At 34.0% G+C, this 20,144-nt stretch overlaps 2 protein-coding genes across 3 annotated transcripts; both read left to right on the forward strand.

Moving 5' to 3' along the window:
- The first annotated feature begins 993 nt into the window (after positions 1-993).
- On the forward strand, positions 994-12,663 carry LOC106114701 (solute carrier family 22 member 3-like). Of its 2 annotated transcripts, none has more exons than XM_013308002.1 (12): positions 994-1,201; positions 7,473-7,696; positions 8,585-8,765; positions 9,517-9,646; positions 9,942-10,070; positions 10,329-10,521; positions 10,680-10,785; positions 10,935-11,167; positions 11,244-11,323; positions 11,427-11,602; positions 11,710-11,864; positions 12,132-12,663. In XM_013308002.1, exons 1-12 carry the CDS (start codon positions 1,199-1,201, stop codon positions 12,187-12,189), a joined length of 1,668 nt encoding a protein of 555 aa, XP_013163456.1. In that variant the 5' UTR covers positions 994-1,198; the 3' UTR covers positions 12,190-12,663. The 2 variants fall into 2 exon arrangements, with proteins under 2 accessions (XP_013163456.1, XP_013163455.1); XM_013308001.1 differs by lacking the exon at positions 994-1,201 and adding an exon at positions 6,653-6,894.
- Positions 12,664-14,320: 1,657 nt separating this feature from the next.
- LOC106114700 (solute carrier family 22 member 3-like) lies at positions 14,321-19,472 on the forward strand. Its single transcript, XM_013308000.1, is given in 12 exon segments — positions 14,321-14,521; positions 15,248-15,480; positions 15,556-15,736; positions 15,867-15,996; positions 16,446-16,574; positions 16,669-16,861; positions 17,609-17,714; positions 17,939-18,171; positions 18,239-18,318; positions 18,517-18,692; positions 18,846-19,000; positions 19,271-19,472. Coding segments are annotated over 12 exon segments (1,719 nt in total). The 5' UTR covers positions 14,321-14,476; the 3' UTR covers positions 19,329-19,472.
- The last annotated feature ends 672 nt before the right edge of the window (positions 19,473-20,144 follow it).

A 20,144-nucleotide genomic window follows, 5' to 3' on the forward strand; every position in this document is an offset into this window, starting at 1 on the left:
TGTTATAAATCTACTATTATGATTAATTAGTGACGTAATTTCTTAGTTACGTAGGAACGATGACGCGACGTATGTCTTCAAACAACTGAACATCTTGGGTAAAAACCTAAACTACTACAGATACAAAATATTGACATACAGGCATTTATTTTGTTTAAATTAAAAAAAAAATGTTTGCTATTAACATATTTAGAGCCTTTTGTAAGCGTGAGAATACTCCCGATGGTAAATAAATTTCTAGTCATTGGATTTTGACCTTTTATGTTTAGTCAAAATCCATAGACAAGCTGTTTACCTGTGTTTGTGAAAGAAAATTCATATTATTTTTTTGTGTTAAACATTTCTCATTAAAACAAGTGCACGCTCCTTACTCTAAATTCCAAGTGAAGCAGTTTTATTAAGAAAAATTAATGCAAAGCATCAGAAGCTCAGTACTGAAATAAAGCTCGCCGCGTTCGGATCACGATTGGTTGGTAACCTTTAGCGCTGTATCGCTATTGGTCTATTTTAGTAAAGTTTTCCGCAGTGCGTAAAAAGTGAAGTCAATAAAAAGAAACTTACAAAAAATTTAATGCTATAAAATTTCTTTTAAACAATTACGCTTATAATCAAAAAAAAATCTGTTCGATTTATCAAAAGAAACTTAAAGTTGATAAGTTGGTTAGCATAAAATATTTTACCGACTTAGTTATTTTAAACAATATTTAATGACATGTTTCCGTTACGTTTTGTCTCAGTCTTTAACTTTAGACCACGGATACTAGCTAGACATCTGTAATATACTTTAATTATATTTTTCTGTATTTTTTCCTTTTCGCCATCAAAAAGATGTCATAAAAGGAATTAGCAGCTATATTTTTCTGTAATAAAGCCGGCTACGACTTTCACTGTAATGCAAATATAAACAAGTGGATGTACAGAACAAATTGCATTTTATTACTTAAAACATAAAGTGACTTTTCGCTTGTGCATATACCTCTACGAGTGTTTCATATGTAATGGCACATGGCAGTATACAAGTGTATCTGCAACGATCGGTCGCGCCAACTTAGTGAAAACATTTGAATTTCGAACAATTCATCCACCATTGAAAAAAAATTGTTTTTTACAACAGTTGCTATTTTTCGGCCAGTATATAGTGTGTTTTATAAATAGTTTTTAAGTGATTTTTCATTTCAAATAAAAATACAAAGTCGGAATGGTGAGTTTATAAGTATCACTTTTTTAATATGAAAAGAGGCTATGATTTTTCTACTTAGCAACAGCAAAACGAATTTTAAATATGAATGATATGAAAACAACGATTAGTTATTATCACTTTGTCAACACTGCTTTGCAAAAATTTTGATAGAAAGATAGACTTATGATAAAATAACGGAAAAATGTTGAATAAATTTTTGCTGTATAATTATTTCTTACAAGACATGTACTTTATTACATCTTTTCTTTGATCACAACTTCAAGGATATTTGTTTTTTTTAACTTTAGGTACAATTTAAAGAGTTTTAAGATATTGTACAACTTAGAATAAGCTTTTAGTCCACTATCAGTTTTTCCGACTCGCGCCAACCCTATTTGCAATTTCAAGCATTTTTTTTGAAAAATTTAATTTCCTAGTCACTGTCAGGTGGTATTTATTTGAGTATCTTTATCCATCCATCCCATTGCCACGGGTCAGTTATTAAGTGAATGTAAATCATTATGTTAGATATAAATTAAATAATGATTCATCATCATCAGCTCACTATTTGTCCCCACTGTGGGGCTCGGAGCCTACCCTAAGTTAGGGGTGACTAAGCCATAGTTAACCACTCTGGCAGTGCGGGTTAGTTGATTACATACATATCTTTGAATTTCTTCGCAGATATGTGCAGGTTGCATCCAGATGTTTTCCTTCACCGTAAGAACGTCGGATAGCTGTACATATGTAATTCAAAAAACACATGTGTACCAGACTTGGCGAGTTTTGAACCTTGGACCTGCAGATTACAAGTCAATTCCTTAAACCCCTGAGCCACCGACGTTCCAATAATTGTAAATTTAATTGTAAGATTATTGTAAATAATTAATTGTTTTAATTATTTTAATCAGTTTATTATATCTCTACCTACTGTAATACGTAAATTATTTGTTCTGATACTTATCTATGTAAACTTTGGATGTAAATACGTATTCTGATTATTTTAATAATCAATCCTTTTATAATCGTTACTTTTAATTTCTCTTCGGCTTTGCTGGTTCAAACAATGTTAAATATTTTACACATTTGTTAGTGCGAAAATCGGCATAAGTTGCATTAAGTTTGCCTTAGCTTTTGAGTTGAAAGGTTTTTTGAGTGCTTTTAAAACCCGACTACTCAAATCAAACGTCCTGATTACTCAAGTCTAACTCCGGGCAATCGACGGGGTTTTAGTTTTATAATTGTATTTTCTTTTCTTTAAGACTCAAAAAAATCCGTGACATGTCGAATTCAACGACTCATAACATTATTAATTTAAATGCAACTGTCAAACGCATTTTATGCTTAAATTAAAAAAAAAAACAAATTTTGTCATTTTTATTGTGTTGCCACCTTTTTGGAATATGGGTTGCAATATTCGTGAAAAACCTATTGGTAAAACTTTACTAAAATTGGTGAATTTGGACATCATAGGAGGGATGATACTATGTCATTAAATCGTCATACTATGATATTATCGATACTTTTAAAAATAGGTAGATATATATTTTACCGTGCTTAGCTCAACGAATTACTACCAAAGTATACAAAGTAATAAAGCTTCTCTGCTTTAGGTTAGGTCATCACATCCGTAGAGCGCGCTGTAATCGTGACAAGGATAACCACGTTACCTAACCGTTCTAGTAATAATCGAATAGTACTTGTAAATTTCACATTAATTCATATTCGTTGAAGAACGACTATTTAGATCCTTTTAGATTGTGGTTTGTATGCGGTTTGAGACTTGGCTAAAAGTAATACGTTACAAAAACTATCTTCGAAGAATTGTTTATAAGAATTATAAATCAAAAGGTTTTTACATAAACGTATCCAATAAAAACAAAAGGTTCTATTCTATTAGTTTATTATATGACCCTGTTAAATTTGATAAATATCATAAAATTTAATCATTATTGGTTGAATTTGTTGATTATATTGATATTTATCGCTGTAAAGGTCGTGTAATATGATAGATATAATCTGGAGTAACTTTATAATAATCTGTTAATTTTGTCCTAGTTTTAAATGTGTGAATCATAATATACACGAACATCTACGATATACAATCTTTTATACTAAGCAAAAAGTTTAAATGTAAAAATACCTTTGTTTTGTCGAGTCCGCTAAAGAACATACGCGTAGTAAATGAATGCTCAGTAAATACTCACTAAACTGAGAAATGCATAAAGCGAATAGCAAATAAATTACAAGATCTTGATATCGCGCTCGAAAATGCAAATATAGACAAGCTTTAATTGCAATAGTAAATACCCATGACTTAGATTGCATCGCAATTATTTCGAATAAAACATTGAAAAAAATTATATTAGAATTATCGTAGATTTAAAAATGTTATAAATGGGTGACTGTTCTTTTATGATACTTAAGATGAGTATAGACTAGAACGTTTACTTGTAACAGAACAATAAGCCGATTTATATGTAGTATATCTAGTGTATCAGCCCTTCGCGAATCACACGTGCTTTGGAAACTGTATGTCTGTATTATAACATTCGTAAGAACGTTACATTACATAGAAATGCATGAGAAAATGCTCTAGTGTATATTCACCTTTAGGAGAAGGATTCTAATCAAATAATCTTATTTGTGAAATACGGATCAGTCGTTTAGGCATACAAATGGTCACAATAAAATTTACATTTTCAGCGTGTCCCAAAATTCAACGATAACTCGGTTATGGTGTATAGTTCATATAATCCCCATGTTGTTAACGATCTGGGTACACACCAGTGCTGGCTTATCGTTGAATTTTGGGACACGCTGTATACAACCACAAGACAAATAAAAACTTATATGCGCGAAAAACATTACCTTTGTGAGTCATTCGGATTATAAATCAAAACTCAATGTTGATGTGTCAAATAGTTTTATTGTTCTTTACATTTAGGATTGGGTTGTCTGTGATTGGTTAGTATCGGTTAATTTGAATATTTAAAAGGTTGGCAACAATACATATCGTATGCAATACAACACACACTTTTAATCATACATTTTGCATGAACGCATCTAACTGCGTATTTAATATTTTCTACTCTAATGGAGTTAAACACATTATTACTTTACGTTAAACTTTTATTACCATTGTTAATAATCTTAGTAATATAATAGTACAATGTTTCTCATCTGATTTATTTATCTTTTAAATTTTTATTACTGAATTCATAATAAGTTAAGGAAAGTGGAAAACGAACTGTAAGACAAACAATGCAAGGAGGAAAATAATAACGAATCAGTCTAATTCAACAGGGAAAACTTTTGTATTGGTTTAATAAAATCATCTTAATACATTTATGATATTTGCAGACGTTATCAAAAGATAATTAAAACATTTTTGCACAAAATCCTTTATTTGATAAGTCTATTGTTAGAATCTAGTAATCTTTGTTTATTTTGCAAGATCATTATGCGTCTTTTATCTCAAATAGCAGACTTCGTGACTTACAATTGGAGTTAGTGTTATCATTGTATATGTACATATCATTATATATAACATGTACATATACATAACATTGTAGTATCGTTTATACCCGCTCTTACTGTAATGAAGTTATGACAACTTTGTTCTGCTGGGCATAAGCCAAAATATAAATTTTGTCTTAATTTGTGTTGTTTATTTTTTTCATAGTATTGTTTTTTGGGGTAGATTTCGTTGAATTTCAATAACAAAGCTTAGCTAAACAATAAAGCGCTTTGACTGACGCAAGGTTGATGCTTATCGTTAGAGTAATGAAATACATGATTCACTGTAGTCCTTGGTTGTCAAGGTCGCGGTTAAAATTTCAAAGATATGTCTAACAGAAAACAACTAAACTTCTTACCTATCAAACAACAAATAATAAGCTCACAAATATATACGATCGCAGTACAAGGCAGTAAAAATAATGCTATGAGTTATAACATTCTAATAACAGTAGCCATTTTGTTCGTCTGACAGAAGGATAAAGTTTTTGGCTGGTATGTATATTCTATCGTGGTTTGATTTACTATACAAGTACACTTTTCAATACAAATAATTGAATGTTGGACTACTTAATTAGTACCTGTAATTCAAATACCCTACGTCCCACGGGTATTCAATTATGGTGACTATCTATCCTGTTCCCAATTTGGTTAATCTTGTCAATAAATAGTAAATGTTTGCAATACCATACAAATATAACAAACAAAGTATCTAATACTATATTGTACATAACTTTACTTATTTTTTTGTCATTTCGGTCATAGCATTTTGTATAAACGATACAGTGTCAAAGACGCTAATGTTGACGTGATCGTATTTGTATGTTGGCCCATATTAGATGTAAGGTCAGTACTAGCCGCTATCGTCATTTATTATATATTTTAAGGTTTTATTTTTATACGGATAAGATACTTAACTCCATTATGGTTCTAATTATTGGTAAATTGAGCCAGTTGTTTAGAACAAAACTGTCAAAATAACATGGCCCAAAAAAATAGATTTTTCTTTATAAAACTAATCATTGTAGTAATATTTATACGCGTTAAGATCGTCATGTTTAAGTGAAAACGTGTTACTATGTGTTTGCGTGCAGAACTGCTTTATCGATTCTTTAACAAAGGGACTGTAAAGTTACATAACGTTTTTATAGTTTCACTTATAAATCTTTTTCTACGATAGCGTGTAGAATTCATATATTACGGTTGATTAAAATGTATGGAGTAGAAAGTAGTACTGCGCTGATGCTGTATTGGAAAAAGAAAATGGACGAAAGATGATGAGCGAGCTTTGACGCATATAGAATTATCAAAGTGAATGGGCTAACCCCGTTTAAAATATACTGTTACCTCCGTTTTGTTAAATTTAATGACAGGGATGAAGATATGTTTTATCAGAGATTTTGGTCTCAGGTATGAATACAAAAAAGAGCGCGTTAAGTTGCGCAAAACGAGCCAGACCGTAATGTATACAGTAAGATGTCCCTGTATACCAATGTGTTTTTCGTTTTTCTTTTCTTCAGTTTCAATGGAAACGTGGTCTGAGGAAATGTCGTGTTGACACCTGTCTCCATTTCAAAGGGAACGCGATTACTTAAAATATTTCGGCTGTCAAATTAACCACGGTCATAACTGTTTGGTCACGGTGATTTTGACGTCTTGAAAGCAATTAGCTTACAGCAAACTTTTGTCTATAAACATCACTGCTCGTTCCGATTTCCTTGTGCTTCGAATATAATAAGCACGTTGTAACAAGACGTTACCCTCTTGAGCCTATATTTTTGAAATGTTAACAACAATGCAAAACTGACTTTCTAAACTTATTAAAACTGTTGTTAAGTTTTCATTCAAATTAATCAATTAGGTTAAACTTTTTAACATAATTTTATTTAGGCAAGGATGTCAAATGATAAATATGAGCTAAAGATCTTAATCACAGTTTTTGGTATGTTCCTTTTTACGCTTGTAATCAATTTCCGAATAGTTCAGATACTAGACCTTGATTAATCAACACAACTTAAATACGTTGCCAAATTCGATCCTGCATGCTTTCGATATCAATCCACGTGAAGTAATGGACGTGTGTAACGAAGAATTGTAATAGTTTTCTATAGATAAATAAATATTTCTTTTTTATTGTTGTTGGTGGGTTGCGGTACAAAATGAAATTGAAGGAGGTTGAATCCATTGGAATGGAGGTTTGTCTTTGTTATTAATTGGATTCAAAATTATTTGTGATTTTTTTATTGTAAATCGAAGTTGTACTGAATATTGGTTATATTAAACTTTACAGTTTGGAGGTTAATAAAATGTTTATATATACTTTCATTCACCTACATATATGTTAATAACATCTCATCGGTTGAAACTTAATTTAAATTAGTATATTATTTTTAAATTATTTTATTATTTTCTCTCTCTCTCTCTACTCTGACTTTGTACATAAATTGTTTCTTTTATAAATATGCTTATGCAGTGCAGTGGATTTGCAGATAAACAGACGGTTGACGACTAGCCTTTAAATATCCTATTTCGCCGCAGAAATATCTTTTTAAATCACATTTTAAGTTGCTTTTTGCAGCACACTAATATCTTAATTTTCTTTATTATAGGATGTTAAAAGATGTTTTATTGACATCAAATAATTTTTTGAATTACACATCAACTTGGAGAACGGAAACTTATTGTGCTGACACCAGACAGAGGGATAAGGGCCAGGGAGATAATTTTGATGATATAATAAACGAGCTTTTTAAATTTCTTTTTTTTTCTGCAGGAGAAAGAACAAATGAAGAAGGAGGCGGGAGACAGTGATGCGTTGGAAAACGTGTTGTATCACGTCGGTGGTATGGGGCTGTACCAGAGGATGCTGTTCCTCTCCATGTTGCCAGTCGGTATCTTCTTCGCCTTCATTTACTTCGGACAGATGTTTATCACGGCTACACCGCAGCAGCACTGGTGCCATGTGCCGGAGTTGGCGCACTTGGATTTGGAGACCAGGTAACTAATTCATACGAAAATCCGAACAATCATTTCAAAATCTTATACCACATTACTTTATTAAATAAATATTTCTATAATTACATATAGTCTTTAATCTATGATATAAAATAAAATATTTAAAAAAAACGAATAATTCACTAAAATATGTTATTAAAAGGAGTCCCTTTAGGATCTATGTATAATATCGATAGGTATAGCGTATTCTTTATCTCATTCACAACAATAACGAAATGCGAAATGTTAATCCGCTAATTTTGATATTTGTAGATAAGACTAACATGATAAGCAAAATCAAGGTTTAATAAATTACAAATCAATTAAGATGCGTTTATGCAATTTCATTGGCCCGTAATTTTTTTTAAATTGACAATGGAAGGGGCAAAAAAATTTGATTGGCTGCTACGAATGTCACTATACTTTATGGCGAATTTTGGAGTGAATCTAGTGGTAGATGTTTTTTATATAAACACGACGTCACTTCCAGAATACTATAAACGTCGTTCGGTTATCAGTAAAATAAGTTAATATCTAAAGATAATTGTGGAAGTAATTACTGTATCTATGCACGTACTGATATTTAGATTCAAACTATCTCTGAAACCGGAAGCCGGTCTAAAGTTTTTAATGTACGAAATACTTATCAGATTAACCTGCATATCTATATTGAATAATAATAAAATTATTATGAAAGGATACGTATACATCAGTGACGCTAACTAAAAACCCAACTGCAACTCTTTGACACTCTAAAGGAAGGAAAGATTCTTTTCTCTTCAAAATTGGACAGAGGATGCAGAAGTCGCAATAGAACTAAAAATAGGGGTGCCCAAAAATTAGTACGTACTGAATATTAAGAGTTATTGATTTAAATGTTTCTTGTTTAAGACGCAACCTATCGGTGCCTCGGGTGGAGGATGGGTGGGCACAGTGCGCGGTGTATGCAGCCAACTGGAGCCACGTGCTGCACGACATGCAGCCGCCGGAGCCCGGAACACCCACGGTGCCCTGCAAGAACGGCTGGGACTTTCAGCTGGGAGACATTCCCTATCACACTGTCGTCAGCGAGGTGAGATGAGATTCGACTTATCGGTCAAATTATAAATGAGCACAGAGTATTGAGGAAAAATTGTAACATAAACTTCTTTGACTCTTATTTTAGAATTCCTGCAATATATTAATGCAGATAACATTCAAAGAACAAATTGACACATATAAAAAGATTAAAATGAAGCGTAAAATAGTCTGTACCAGTATGTACTTTTAACAATGAGTGTAGTTTAGTTGTTTTATGAATCACTACAAACAAATTGTTCTTTTATCTAAATATCTCCTTTTAACTACATAAATTAAAGGTTTACATTCACGTGCTAGATAGTGGTTGTTGGTTTTCTGCACGCTTTTTCCTTATTTTGTATAATTCGTGCAGAGTAACGAGATTAGTGTACGACACTTACAATGGAGAGTATTCAATATTTGTTTTTCTTTATATATTTAAAGTTTACAGTACCTGAATGACCGTATTTTTTTTAATTGTGTTTTTTGGAAATTATATTTAAGTGTCATGATGTCAGGAAGAGTCATATTTTTCAGTTGAGACTACTCAAACGCCTCCTTTTTGTTATTTTTCTTCGAAGTTTATGTTTAAGTTGATTATCGATAAAACACGAATAAAATGACATTTTCTAGAAATGATTCCTAGCTAGATCGATTATAAATATATACTAAATTTTATGATAATCGTTGGAGCCGATTCCGAGATTCCAATTATATATATATGTATAATTGGAATATCTTATATCTTCTATTTTTGCTGTTAGCGTGGCTGGGTGTGCGAGTACTCCGGCTACGCACCTCTAGCACAGACCATATACTTCGTGGGTTCTCTAGTGGGAGGTATATTCTTTGGCTGGATGGCTGACCGTTTCGGCAGAGTGCCTGCTTTAGTTGGTAAGAATTAAGTTTCTTTAGATTAAACTGATATATAAACACGGCTAAACACTCATTTATATTGATTACAGAACCGTCGTCCTTGTTCTATTAATAGAACGTTTTTACCCCAAGGCCTTGCTGCCCTTGACCGTTTGTTTTTTTAAGATCTATTATGGAGATTACAAAAGTTTCACAGGGCTGTTCAGTTTTACAATATATTTGGCGGCAACTGTAATACGGTTGTACCATTAACTTTATGAAAAAAAAAATTACGCCTTTTTAACACTGTTCTTATGTCGCGTAATATTTCCAGGGACGCATTTAGTAGCGTGCGTGGGCGGATTGGGAACTATCTATACTACGGGCGTCTGGGACTTTATCTTCTGCAGATTTCTAGTTGGCATGGCGTTCGATAATAACTTCATGATGTTATACATACTTGGTAAGTTTACACAGTAACAGTGAAATTCTATTTTCGTAGCATTTGTATTAAAATGTTTTCACTATTTCTTTTAAGAGACAAGTGTTTTAAAAAAAGTCACAGTAAAGTTTACATATGAAACGGATACTTAAAAAATCATGTGACAATGCTCTTCACACTTCGACGTAAATTATCAAAAGAAGGTCCAGTCGTTGTTTCGATTTATAATTAACTTTAAATTAATTCTCTGTTTACTAATGATTGAATAATGTCTTCTAGTGCTGGAGTACGTGGGCCCTCGTCACAGAACGTGGGTGGCGAGCATGGCAACTGCCCTGTTCTTCGGCGGTGGCTGTCTCTTGTTGCCCTGGATCGCATACTTCATATCAGACTGGCGCAAGTTCTTATGGGTTACCTCCTTGCCCATGGCTCTCTGCGTGTTTGTGCCTTTCATAATTCCTGAGAGTGCAAGGTACAATATTTTATTCTTGGTTGGTTTACTACAAAACTAATCTTTTATATTTTTAGCTGCATCTTTTTTTTTAATGTAGATCCTTTAAATCATAAATCACTTTGAAACAATCAATATTCTACACTTTATATTAAATACTTTCTTTTTTTGTAATATAGGTGGCTAGCGTCGCGCGGAAAAGTCAACCAAGCTGTTAAGATCCTGAAAAGAATTGAGAAAATCAACGGAACAAAGATCCCTCCAGACGTTATGGATGAATTTATTGTAAGGCTTAACTTCATTATGCTTATTAAAAAAATGTCAATTAATTGTAAAATAGGTCCACATGCTTTTCTGCTTAAATTGAATTATGCATTATATACGACACACACACTATAGCTTTAACGCTAAATCTTGACTCTACTCTTTTATAGGTATCCTCAAGTCAGACAAGACAGTCGCGGGAATCTTTGATTGATCTATTCCGAAGCGGTCCGCTGCGTAACATGATCATCTTTATGGTGGTAATCTACATGGCGTGTGCGATGATGTTCGATGGCCTCGTGCGTATGTCCGAAGGTCTGGGGCTCGATTTCTTTATCACCTTCACTCTCACATCGGCCACTGAAATACCGTCGGTGACTATCGTCGCTATAGTCCTAGACAGGTGAGAAATTGCCGTACTCAAATAGATTCGATCCTATTTATGATAATAACTGTATGTTTCAACATTTATTTTTCAGATGGGGACGAAGGAAACTAACAATCGTTCCCATTGTCACTGCTGGCACATTCACATTAATTGCTGCCTTTTTATCCAAAGGTAATAAAATATAATGTATTAAACAATCAACACAGAATATCTATAGCGGTTAACTGTTTCTTTGAGGTATAGTTCTTTTCACGTCGTTTCCCTTGTCGTGTAGGTGTGCCGCAGGTGGCGCTGGCGATCGCATCTCGCTTCATGATCAACATGTCGTACACGGCGATCGTGCAGTGGAGCGCCGAACTGGTGCCTACGGGGGCGCGCGCCTCGGGCTCCGCCCTCATACACGTCAGCGGGTACATCGCCACAATGATGTCGCCCTTCATTGTTTATTCGGTAAGTAACCAGATGCTTTCTACTGCGTCAAATATATGCCACAGTATGGGCTTTTTTTTCGTTCGTTACTCGAAATCTAATAGAGTCTACGATATAATTCTCATTAGGAACGATTTTGGAGTTCACTCCCGTTGCTGATCCTGGGCGGCACGGCGCTGTTAGCGAGCAGCTTCGCTTTCCTGCTGCCAGAGACCATGGGCAGGCCGATGCCTCAGACTATCGACGAGGGCGAGAAGTTCGTCAGATCGCACACTGTATGCGGGTAAGAATAACATCTCCGATATATTTTGTTGAGTTCCAGTAAGTTAGTTAAAACACCTCAATGAGTTTTAAATTACCATTTAGTATGGAAAGTGAGATTCTGAGTTATCAGACAACTAAGGCTAGCAATTTATCATTACATGACGCCATTAAACTAAGCGTAAGTTTGATGTTAGGCCCTACAAGTCGTCTTAGAAACATTCCGTTGTCGCGCCCAGAGAAATTGTCTAAGTCCGCCCTGAATTCACTGAAGAATTTTTGGTTTCAGAAAAGCTGAGGATGAAGATGAATTAAAATATGAAAAACAGAAGGCTTTGATCACATAGAAATTTGTAATAGCTATCAATGTGCTACGTACGTAGATCAAGGCCGCAGAACTTCCAAGCAACATTTAAACTGTTGAAAAATGTTATCGCTCGAAGCGACGTTTTCTGTTGCAAACTCGATCAATTTAGACTTTAAGAAATTTACTTGTACTTAAAATAACATAACCAAGTATTAATATGTGTTGTGGAAACACAATTTTTCCAAAACGGCTTGTGATAAAAATAAAATGCATGTAAGCTTTAATAGCAATTAAAGCAATCTATGCTTGAAATTATGAAGGATAACAATAGTGTGTCTGTCTAATCTATTTAAAGAAATATTAAAATATTCGTCCGCAAGAGATATATCAGAATAGCAATTAGAACACATTATTTTAGCTATTATATTAAGAAATACAAATTTATTCAATTTTTTGATTAAGCCTAACATTATAGTAATAATATATATAACAATGTTCAAAATTATGCTCTGTACTGTGGAAGTCGGAGAATACTTTTTCAAATAAAACATAGTCTTCTTTAACTCATATATTTCTTTTGGAATTGTAAACAACAACTTTTTCAAAAAAAACGCTACATTGTCATCACGATTTTTCGAATGTCCAAAAAAACATGGCCGTCATTCAGACGAGCAATTACAATACTTTTAGTTTACGATAACGAAATTTTGTCAGATTATTAACGTGATGAGTGTAATACTTCTATTTTATATTTGACAATCAAATATTTAAATAATCTGTTGAATCGTAATACAAATGATTAATGTTATTATTTTAAATAAACAAAAGTGTTATTAACTTATAGCATAGACTAAATAACGTTTTAGGTTATGGAATTACAAAATGTATGAAATGTCTAACAGTACATTATTATTATTAAACATGTACATACCAGTATGTACTTTTCAGTGCGTTAATAATAGGATCCATTTACTGTGATATTAACTGATTAGTTTATGTAATAAATACGATATTATAAAGAACACCTACATATCATAAGAGTTAAGTATAACAGTTAAATTATGAACACCTTTTTGTCAATTATTAAATAATTGTTTTAAAAATAACTTTATAAAAGTAACCTAACATTTAAATTGTTATTGCGTAACATAACAACTTTTGTTCCAAATTCGAAAATAGTATTATTAATAAAATAATTAATAAATCATTATCATTTTATTTTAATAAAGATTAAATGATTTTATATCGATAATTTTGTTGCTTTGGTTATTATAATATAGTGCGGTGAAATGGACGTTGATATAAATGTTTTATTTATATGTCAAATAAGATGTTAATTAATTTACAAATTAAAAATTTGTAAGAAATATTATTTGTGATAAATGTGTTAAAATGTTGTGATTTCAGAATATTACGTTAATTGTAATATTCAATTTATTTGAATAAGGTTTAATTATACGTGATTAATATTGTTCATTTATAACATTATATGAAATGAGATTATACGATACTATTATATAAAATATGTATTTTAATTTATATTTAAATACAAATTAAAAATTATTAAATTCGCCTTTTATTGTGCAATACCTTCAGAAGAACCAAATTTAACCCAAACTTCACGCTTAGTTCTTGTACTATTTTACCTTGCAAGGAAGTTTACATATTCGTTTATAAAAAATTGCAACTATTAGTTAGTCGAAATCAACAACAGTATAAAACAAGCAGTATCACAACATCACAGGCTTGAGCTAGAAGAATTTTATAGCTATGCGTTCCCAGTACTGTTAGCTAAAACTGCACTGAAACATGATGTAAGCCAAGATCCCGTGATCGCCAGAATGATTTCATTTTAAAAATAATAATAATTAAAAAGATTTAAAAATAATAATCACTAGTTGTCGCCCGCGACTCCGTCCGCGTGAAATGAAAATAATAATTTATTAGTTCCCGGCAATTATTCGAATTTTTCCCGCCGTAAAAACCATCTTTGAACTTCAACGAACATTTAAAAAAAGAATTGGCCAAATTGGTCAAGGCGTTATTGAGTTTTGCGATTAATTTTTAATAAGATTAAAAAGATTTTCTAATCTCTGAAACTCCGATTTACTAGCACAATTTTATTGTCACTTCTTGATTAGTGAGTGAGTCAAACGTGTAGCCAATCCACGACGACCAAAGATATGGCTTTACCGAAAAATATTATCACAAAAAATATCTATCGTATTTCACACGCGTACATTTGATATCGATTGTCTAAAATAACGGACGCGTAAACATCGAAGGACAGTTTTATATTCGACGGGTGTTTTTCACTGGTACGCAAAATGAAATCAGAAGAAATACGAAGAGATGACTACAGTGTTGTAGAGGTTTGTTTTAAAATACTATTAGGATGTTAGTATTTTTTTTAAATATTTTCAGTACTATTCAATGTTTGTTAATGATGAGAAAATCGAGTTTATAATAGTAATAAAAAAAGATATAAAATGTACAATATATTATTAAAACTTAATAAATAAAGAGTATTTTAACAATAGACACTACATTTTTAATGTTTTATTATTATTATTTTTTTATATCAAAAGGTGGCAAACGAGCGAGCAGCTACCTGAAATCGCTGTTATAGCGAAGTGACTGCTGCCCATAGACATACGCAATTGCGTATGCGCTGCCTACCTTTAATCGACGGAGGAGAGGATGCGCAGAAAGAAAATATCTTCCCTTTCCATGCATCCTCTCATCCGTAAAGTCCACTTCCACTTCCCACCCTTTCCTTATAAAGAAAAGGATGGGAAGGGAAAGAGGACTAAATTAGGCCTCCGGGACGCACACTCATCAGACGAAACGCGGAATTGCTTCCACTTCACGCCTGTCTTCTGTGTGGTCGTGATATTTCACCGTTCGAGCCGGGTCGAATCGTGCGAAGACGTTAAAGCGGGCTCTACCACTGTTATAATTTTTTAAAATTTATTAATAATTCGGAGTGAAAAATAACGCAAGTTCACCAAATCCTGTGTTTCATCATTACCGATACTATTAACAATATCTAAACCAAGTTTTTTGAATCAAGTAGTACACAAAAATATTTATTTTAGACAAAAGATAAGGAAGAGATGCAGAAGAAAGAGGCAGAGGATAGCGATGCGCTAGAGAATGTCCTATATCACGCGGGCGGCATGGGCCTCTACCAGAAGTTGTTGTTCCTCTCCATGTTACCTGTTGGCTACTTCTTCGTGTTTATCTACTTCGGGCAGATGTTTATCACGGCTACACCGCAGCAACACTAGTGTCATGTGCCGGAATTGGCGCACTTGGATTTGGAAACTAGGTAATTATCTAAAACAATGCTGTAAATAAAAATCACTATGTTCATATTTAAGTACCAGAGGGGTCCTTATTTCAGACGCAACTTGTCGGTACCGCGCGTGGGGGATGGGTGGGCGCAGTGTGCGGTGTACGCGGCCAACTGGAGCCACGTGCTGCACGACATGCAGCCGCCGGAGCCCGCTACTCCCACGGTGCCCTGTAAGCATGGCTGGGACTTCTTGCTGGGAGACATTCCCTATCACACTGTCGTCAGCGAGGTAATGTTAAAAATGCTCATTAAGAATTGCACATATTGTTATTTTATTCTTTAAAGTTTTGACCCAATCGATCCCTCCAATACAGTCGTAGATTTCTTTTATTTGACATGTATTGTACCTTTTAATTCAGCGAGGGTGGGTGTGCGAGTACGCCGGTTACGCGCCTCTAGCACAGACCATATACTTCGTGGGTGCCTTAGTTGGAGGAATACTCTTTGGTTGGATGGCGGACCGGTTCGGTAGAGTACCCGTGTTGGTTGGTAAGAATTAATCTTATATATATAATTGGAGACGTTCCTTGCTTCATAGTAGTGTATCAGCACAACATAGGGAAAAGAATGAAGATTCTTTGATGTACCCAGTAAATACAAGTGACTCTAGTTATTTAGTCGTAGAAATTTTTGATAAATAGTTTGGTAAATGAATTCTTTATCTAATCAAAGATTTCTGAGTAATTACATAATAAATTATTTTAATTTGTTATGAAATTGCAGATTCCTATAATTTACAAGTCATACTCAATTGGAATTTTTCCATAATTCCCCGTTCACGTGTTCGTATCTAACCATAAAACTGCAATCCCCCGATTTTATTTTATACATTTTTCTTTTAAAACTTATACAAATTATTCCTTTTACAATATGATAGTATGACGACCACTGACTTGAGAAACTCGACTTCAATCCAGTAACAGCAAGAATTTTTTAAGGTACACATTTGATAGCGTGCATTGGAGGTTTGGGAACTATCTACACGACCGGCGTCTGGGACTTCATTTTCTGCAGGTTCCTCGTTGGGATGGCGTTTGACAACTGCGCTATGATGCTATACATACTCGGTGGGTATACATTTCTGTATAATATCCGCAAGTCTTCAAATTCAACAGGATTCACAATTTAAGAAGACATTTAAACCAATCTACTGCCTTTCAGTGTTGGAGTACGTGGAACCCAAGTACAGGACGCTCCTAGTGAGCATGTCCACTGCTCTGTTTTTTGGGACCGGCGCTCTGTTGCTTCCTTGGATCGCCTATTTTATTGCTGATTGGCGAAAGTTCCTATGGATCACTTCTTTACCACTCGCGTTAATGGCTTTCGCACCCTTCGTTGTTCCAGAGAGTGCAAGGTGCGATTTGTACTATGGTTATTTAAATCAGTAATAATTGTGTACAAAAAATTTGAAGACTTTTCGACTTCTTAGTATGTGGACACGAGAAGATCTTAGGGCCATTATAGTGTGACATCATCTTATAAGGATGTCTATTTTCAAATTTATTCAAGTTTACTCATTGCATTCAAATGACTTCGGACATCATTATGTTGGCATTATTGTAGCCGATTTAAGTATGTTCTTGCTTTGATTTAATGACCTTGAAAGATATAGTAACAATTGCACCCAGTGTCGTCAGCCTATCTGTCTATCTTCATTTACTATTGGTAGTCAAATTTATCATTAAGAACCTTTATTTGGCGATAGTTGTACGATAAGATTAATATGAAACGAATGTTCGTTTATCTTTTTTATCAATTTGGACGTAGGGAAGAAATACAATGACCACCAAAAAAATCGTAACACCGTAAGCTGCTTAATCCAAAATAATTATTCGTAAAAGGCAAAAATTCTTCTTAAAGTTGTATATCCCTGTAGCGGGGAAGAGGGCGAAAAACCAAAAATATTATAACCTAAAGTAATTTTTTTTTTCTTCGAAAAATATATTAACAGTCCAAAATTAGTAAATAACTAATACCTAAATTTTACAAACGTTGTGAAGAATCAAGGTCCTTCGAGCCGGATATAAATATCTTTTTTATTCTTTTGTGAATAATTTCACAAGCAGTTTATAATTTTATTTCTATGATTTCAACAATACAGATGGCTTGCATCACGAGGCAAAGTAAACCGAGCCGTCAAAGTCCTGAGAACACTTGAAAAGGTCAATGGAACGAAAATACCTCAACAAGTTATGGACGATTTTATTGTAAGAAATATTCTTATTCACTAATGAGTTATTGAAATTTTAGGACATCACATTTAGGTATTTGATATTGCATGCACAAGAAGAAAGATGTAACATCAAAATGCAACTATCTCTATTTCTTTATTTAAACTGTAAATACAGATACAAATATTTTATGAACTACATAGTTTTTCACATTGTCTTTTTAACTTTTAAAATTAACTTTTTTGTTTTCTCTCTCTCAGGTATCGGCAACTCAGACCACAGAAACGAACGAATCTCTGATAGACCTGTTCAAGATTGGTCCTCTACGTAACATGATCATATACATGGTTGTGATCTATATGGCGTGTGCGATGATGTTTGATGGCCTCGTGCGTATGTCTGAAGGTCTGGGTCTCGACTTCTTTGTTACCTTCACCCTCGCCTCGGTAACCGAGATACCTTCAGTTACTATAGTTGCCATCGTTCTAGACAGGTAAGTTTCTACTAAGTTCCAGTGATATATTTATGGTACGCATACTGAAAAATGGAAATTCTTCCAGATGGGGCCGAAGAAATCTCACAATTGTTCCCACCGTATTAGCTGGAGCCCTCACAATAATTGCTGGATTTCTACCCAAAGGTAATCAAATTATGAAATCCTACACCACCTTATTTCAATCATCTTTTTAAAACTAAGAGGTGATGAATATACCTCTTTCATTGATCTCCTCTACCAACAAAGCTTCCTCTAAGTTCTATCTTACAAATAATTGTCGGGAGAGGTAAGAGTTCATATTTAGATGCTGATGTATTATAACTAATGTTGTATATTGTGTAGGTGTGCCGCAGGTGGCGCTGGCGATCGCGTCTCGCTTCATGATCAACATGTCGTACACGGCGATCGTGCAGTGGAGCGCCGAGTTGGTGCCTACAGGGGCGCGCGCCTCGGGCTCCGCCCTCATACACGTCAGCGGGTACATCGCCACAATGATGTCGCCTTTCATCGTTTACTCGGTAATGTTCTTTAAATTTGGACATAGGACCACTTATCCAGAAAATAAACTAGCCTGTAGTGGGCAGTATTAGGTTTAAGTGTTTTGCTACGATTAAAATTCTACCTATTGTTTAGAACTAAAAGAAATGTAATTAAATAATTATGTGACTTAGGAACGAGTTTGGAGTCCTCTCCCGTTGCTGATCCTAGGCGGCACTGCGCTAGTGGCCAGTAGCTTCGCTTTGCTGCTGCCGGAGACGATGGGCAGGCCGATGCCCCAGACTATGGATGAGGGGGAGCGATTCGTCAGGTCGCACACCGTGTGCGGGTAAAACATGTTTTCTTATTTTCTTTGATTCAAAATAAGGCATGACTTGAAACTTAACTTATCATTCTTCGTCCTTCTTTATTCTACTTCTCCTCTAACTCTATTCTAAGTTTGTAGTTGGGTCGGCATAGGGACGGTTAGTTTCCTTCTTTCACGCATTTCTATCGACTATCTTCTTTCTCTCTTTCTATCAATCAAAATCTTAAGAAAATCAAGCTGTAATCACACAATAAGAAAAATATATATAATCACGATTCTATTATATTACAGAAAAGCTGAAGACAAAGATGATTTTAAGTACGAGAAAAGCGATGCTCTCATCACGTAGAAAATTGCGGTGTGGTGTACTGACGTCAGACATCTTCCAAACTGTAGCGAAATAATTTGACAGCTAAGCCAAAGCTATAGTACAATTTGTAGATAAAATTATTAGTTATCTGTAGCACGAGTACCATTATACAACTTAGTAAGTAATTATTATATATATAATATTTACTGTGATACTAAATAAATCAATAAGTTGATATATATGAATTATAAAATGTTTAGTCAATTAAGTAATGTTGTTTTACTTACTTTTTTTATATCATTATGTGGCAAACGAGCGAGTGGCCACCTGAAGAGAGGATGCACAGAAAGAAAACATCTTCCCTTTCCATGCATCCTCTTATCCGGAAAGTTCAGTTCCACTTACCATCCTTTCCTTATAAGAAAAATGGTGGGAAGGGAAAGAAAATAAATTAGGGCTCCGGGACGAACTCATCAGACTGCACGCGGAATTGCTTCCACTTGAGGCGTGTCTTCTGTGTGGTCGTGGTATTTCACCGCGAGCCGGGCCAATTCGTGCGAAGATGTTAAAGCGGGCTCTACCACCGTTGAACATATTCTTATAGATAGATTTTTACAAATGAACTTTCCAGCAAAAAACTACAACCGGGATCCTAAAAGTTACTGTACACCGTCATGTTTTTGATGCTATAATTGTACTTGTTATTCATTATAAAATTGTAGTAATAGAGCTAAACTTGTCATTGTCCAATAAGCTTGGCTTAAACACCTCATCTCGTGTATTATCCTAATTATATCTCTAATTACCAAATGACAAGGCTAAAATTATCGTAATATAAGTACAGTCAGCGTCAAA

This window comes from Papilio xuthus, unplaced genomic scaffold, assembly GCF_000836235.2.
Source record: "Papilio xuthus unplaced genomic scaffold, Pxut_1.1 DF828037.1, whole genome shotgun sequence".
NCBI lineage: Eukaryota > Metazoa > Arthropoda > Insecta > Lepidoptera > Papilionidae > Papilio > Papilio xuthus.

Coding starts and splice junctions, on each gene's coding strand:
- LOC106114701 (XM_013308001.1), top strand. CDS start 6,859: ATGAAATTGAAGGAGGTTGAATCCATTGGAATGGAG. Junction 9,647..9,941: donor CAGAGTGCCTGCTTTAGTTG/GTAAGAATTAAG, acceptor TAATATTTCCAG/GGACGCATTTAGTAGCGTGC. Junction 11,865..12,131: donor AGATCGCACACTGTATGCGG/GTAAGAATAACA, acceptor TTTTGGTTTCAG/AAAAGCTGAGGATGAAGATG.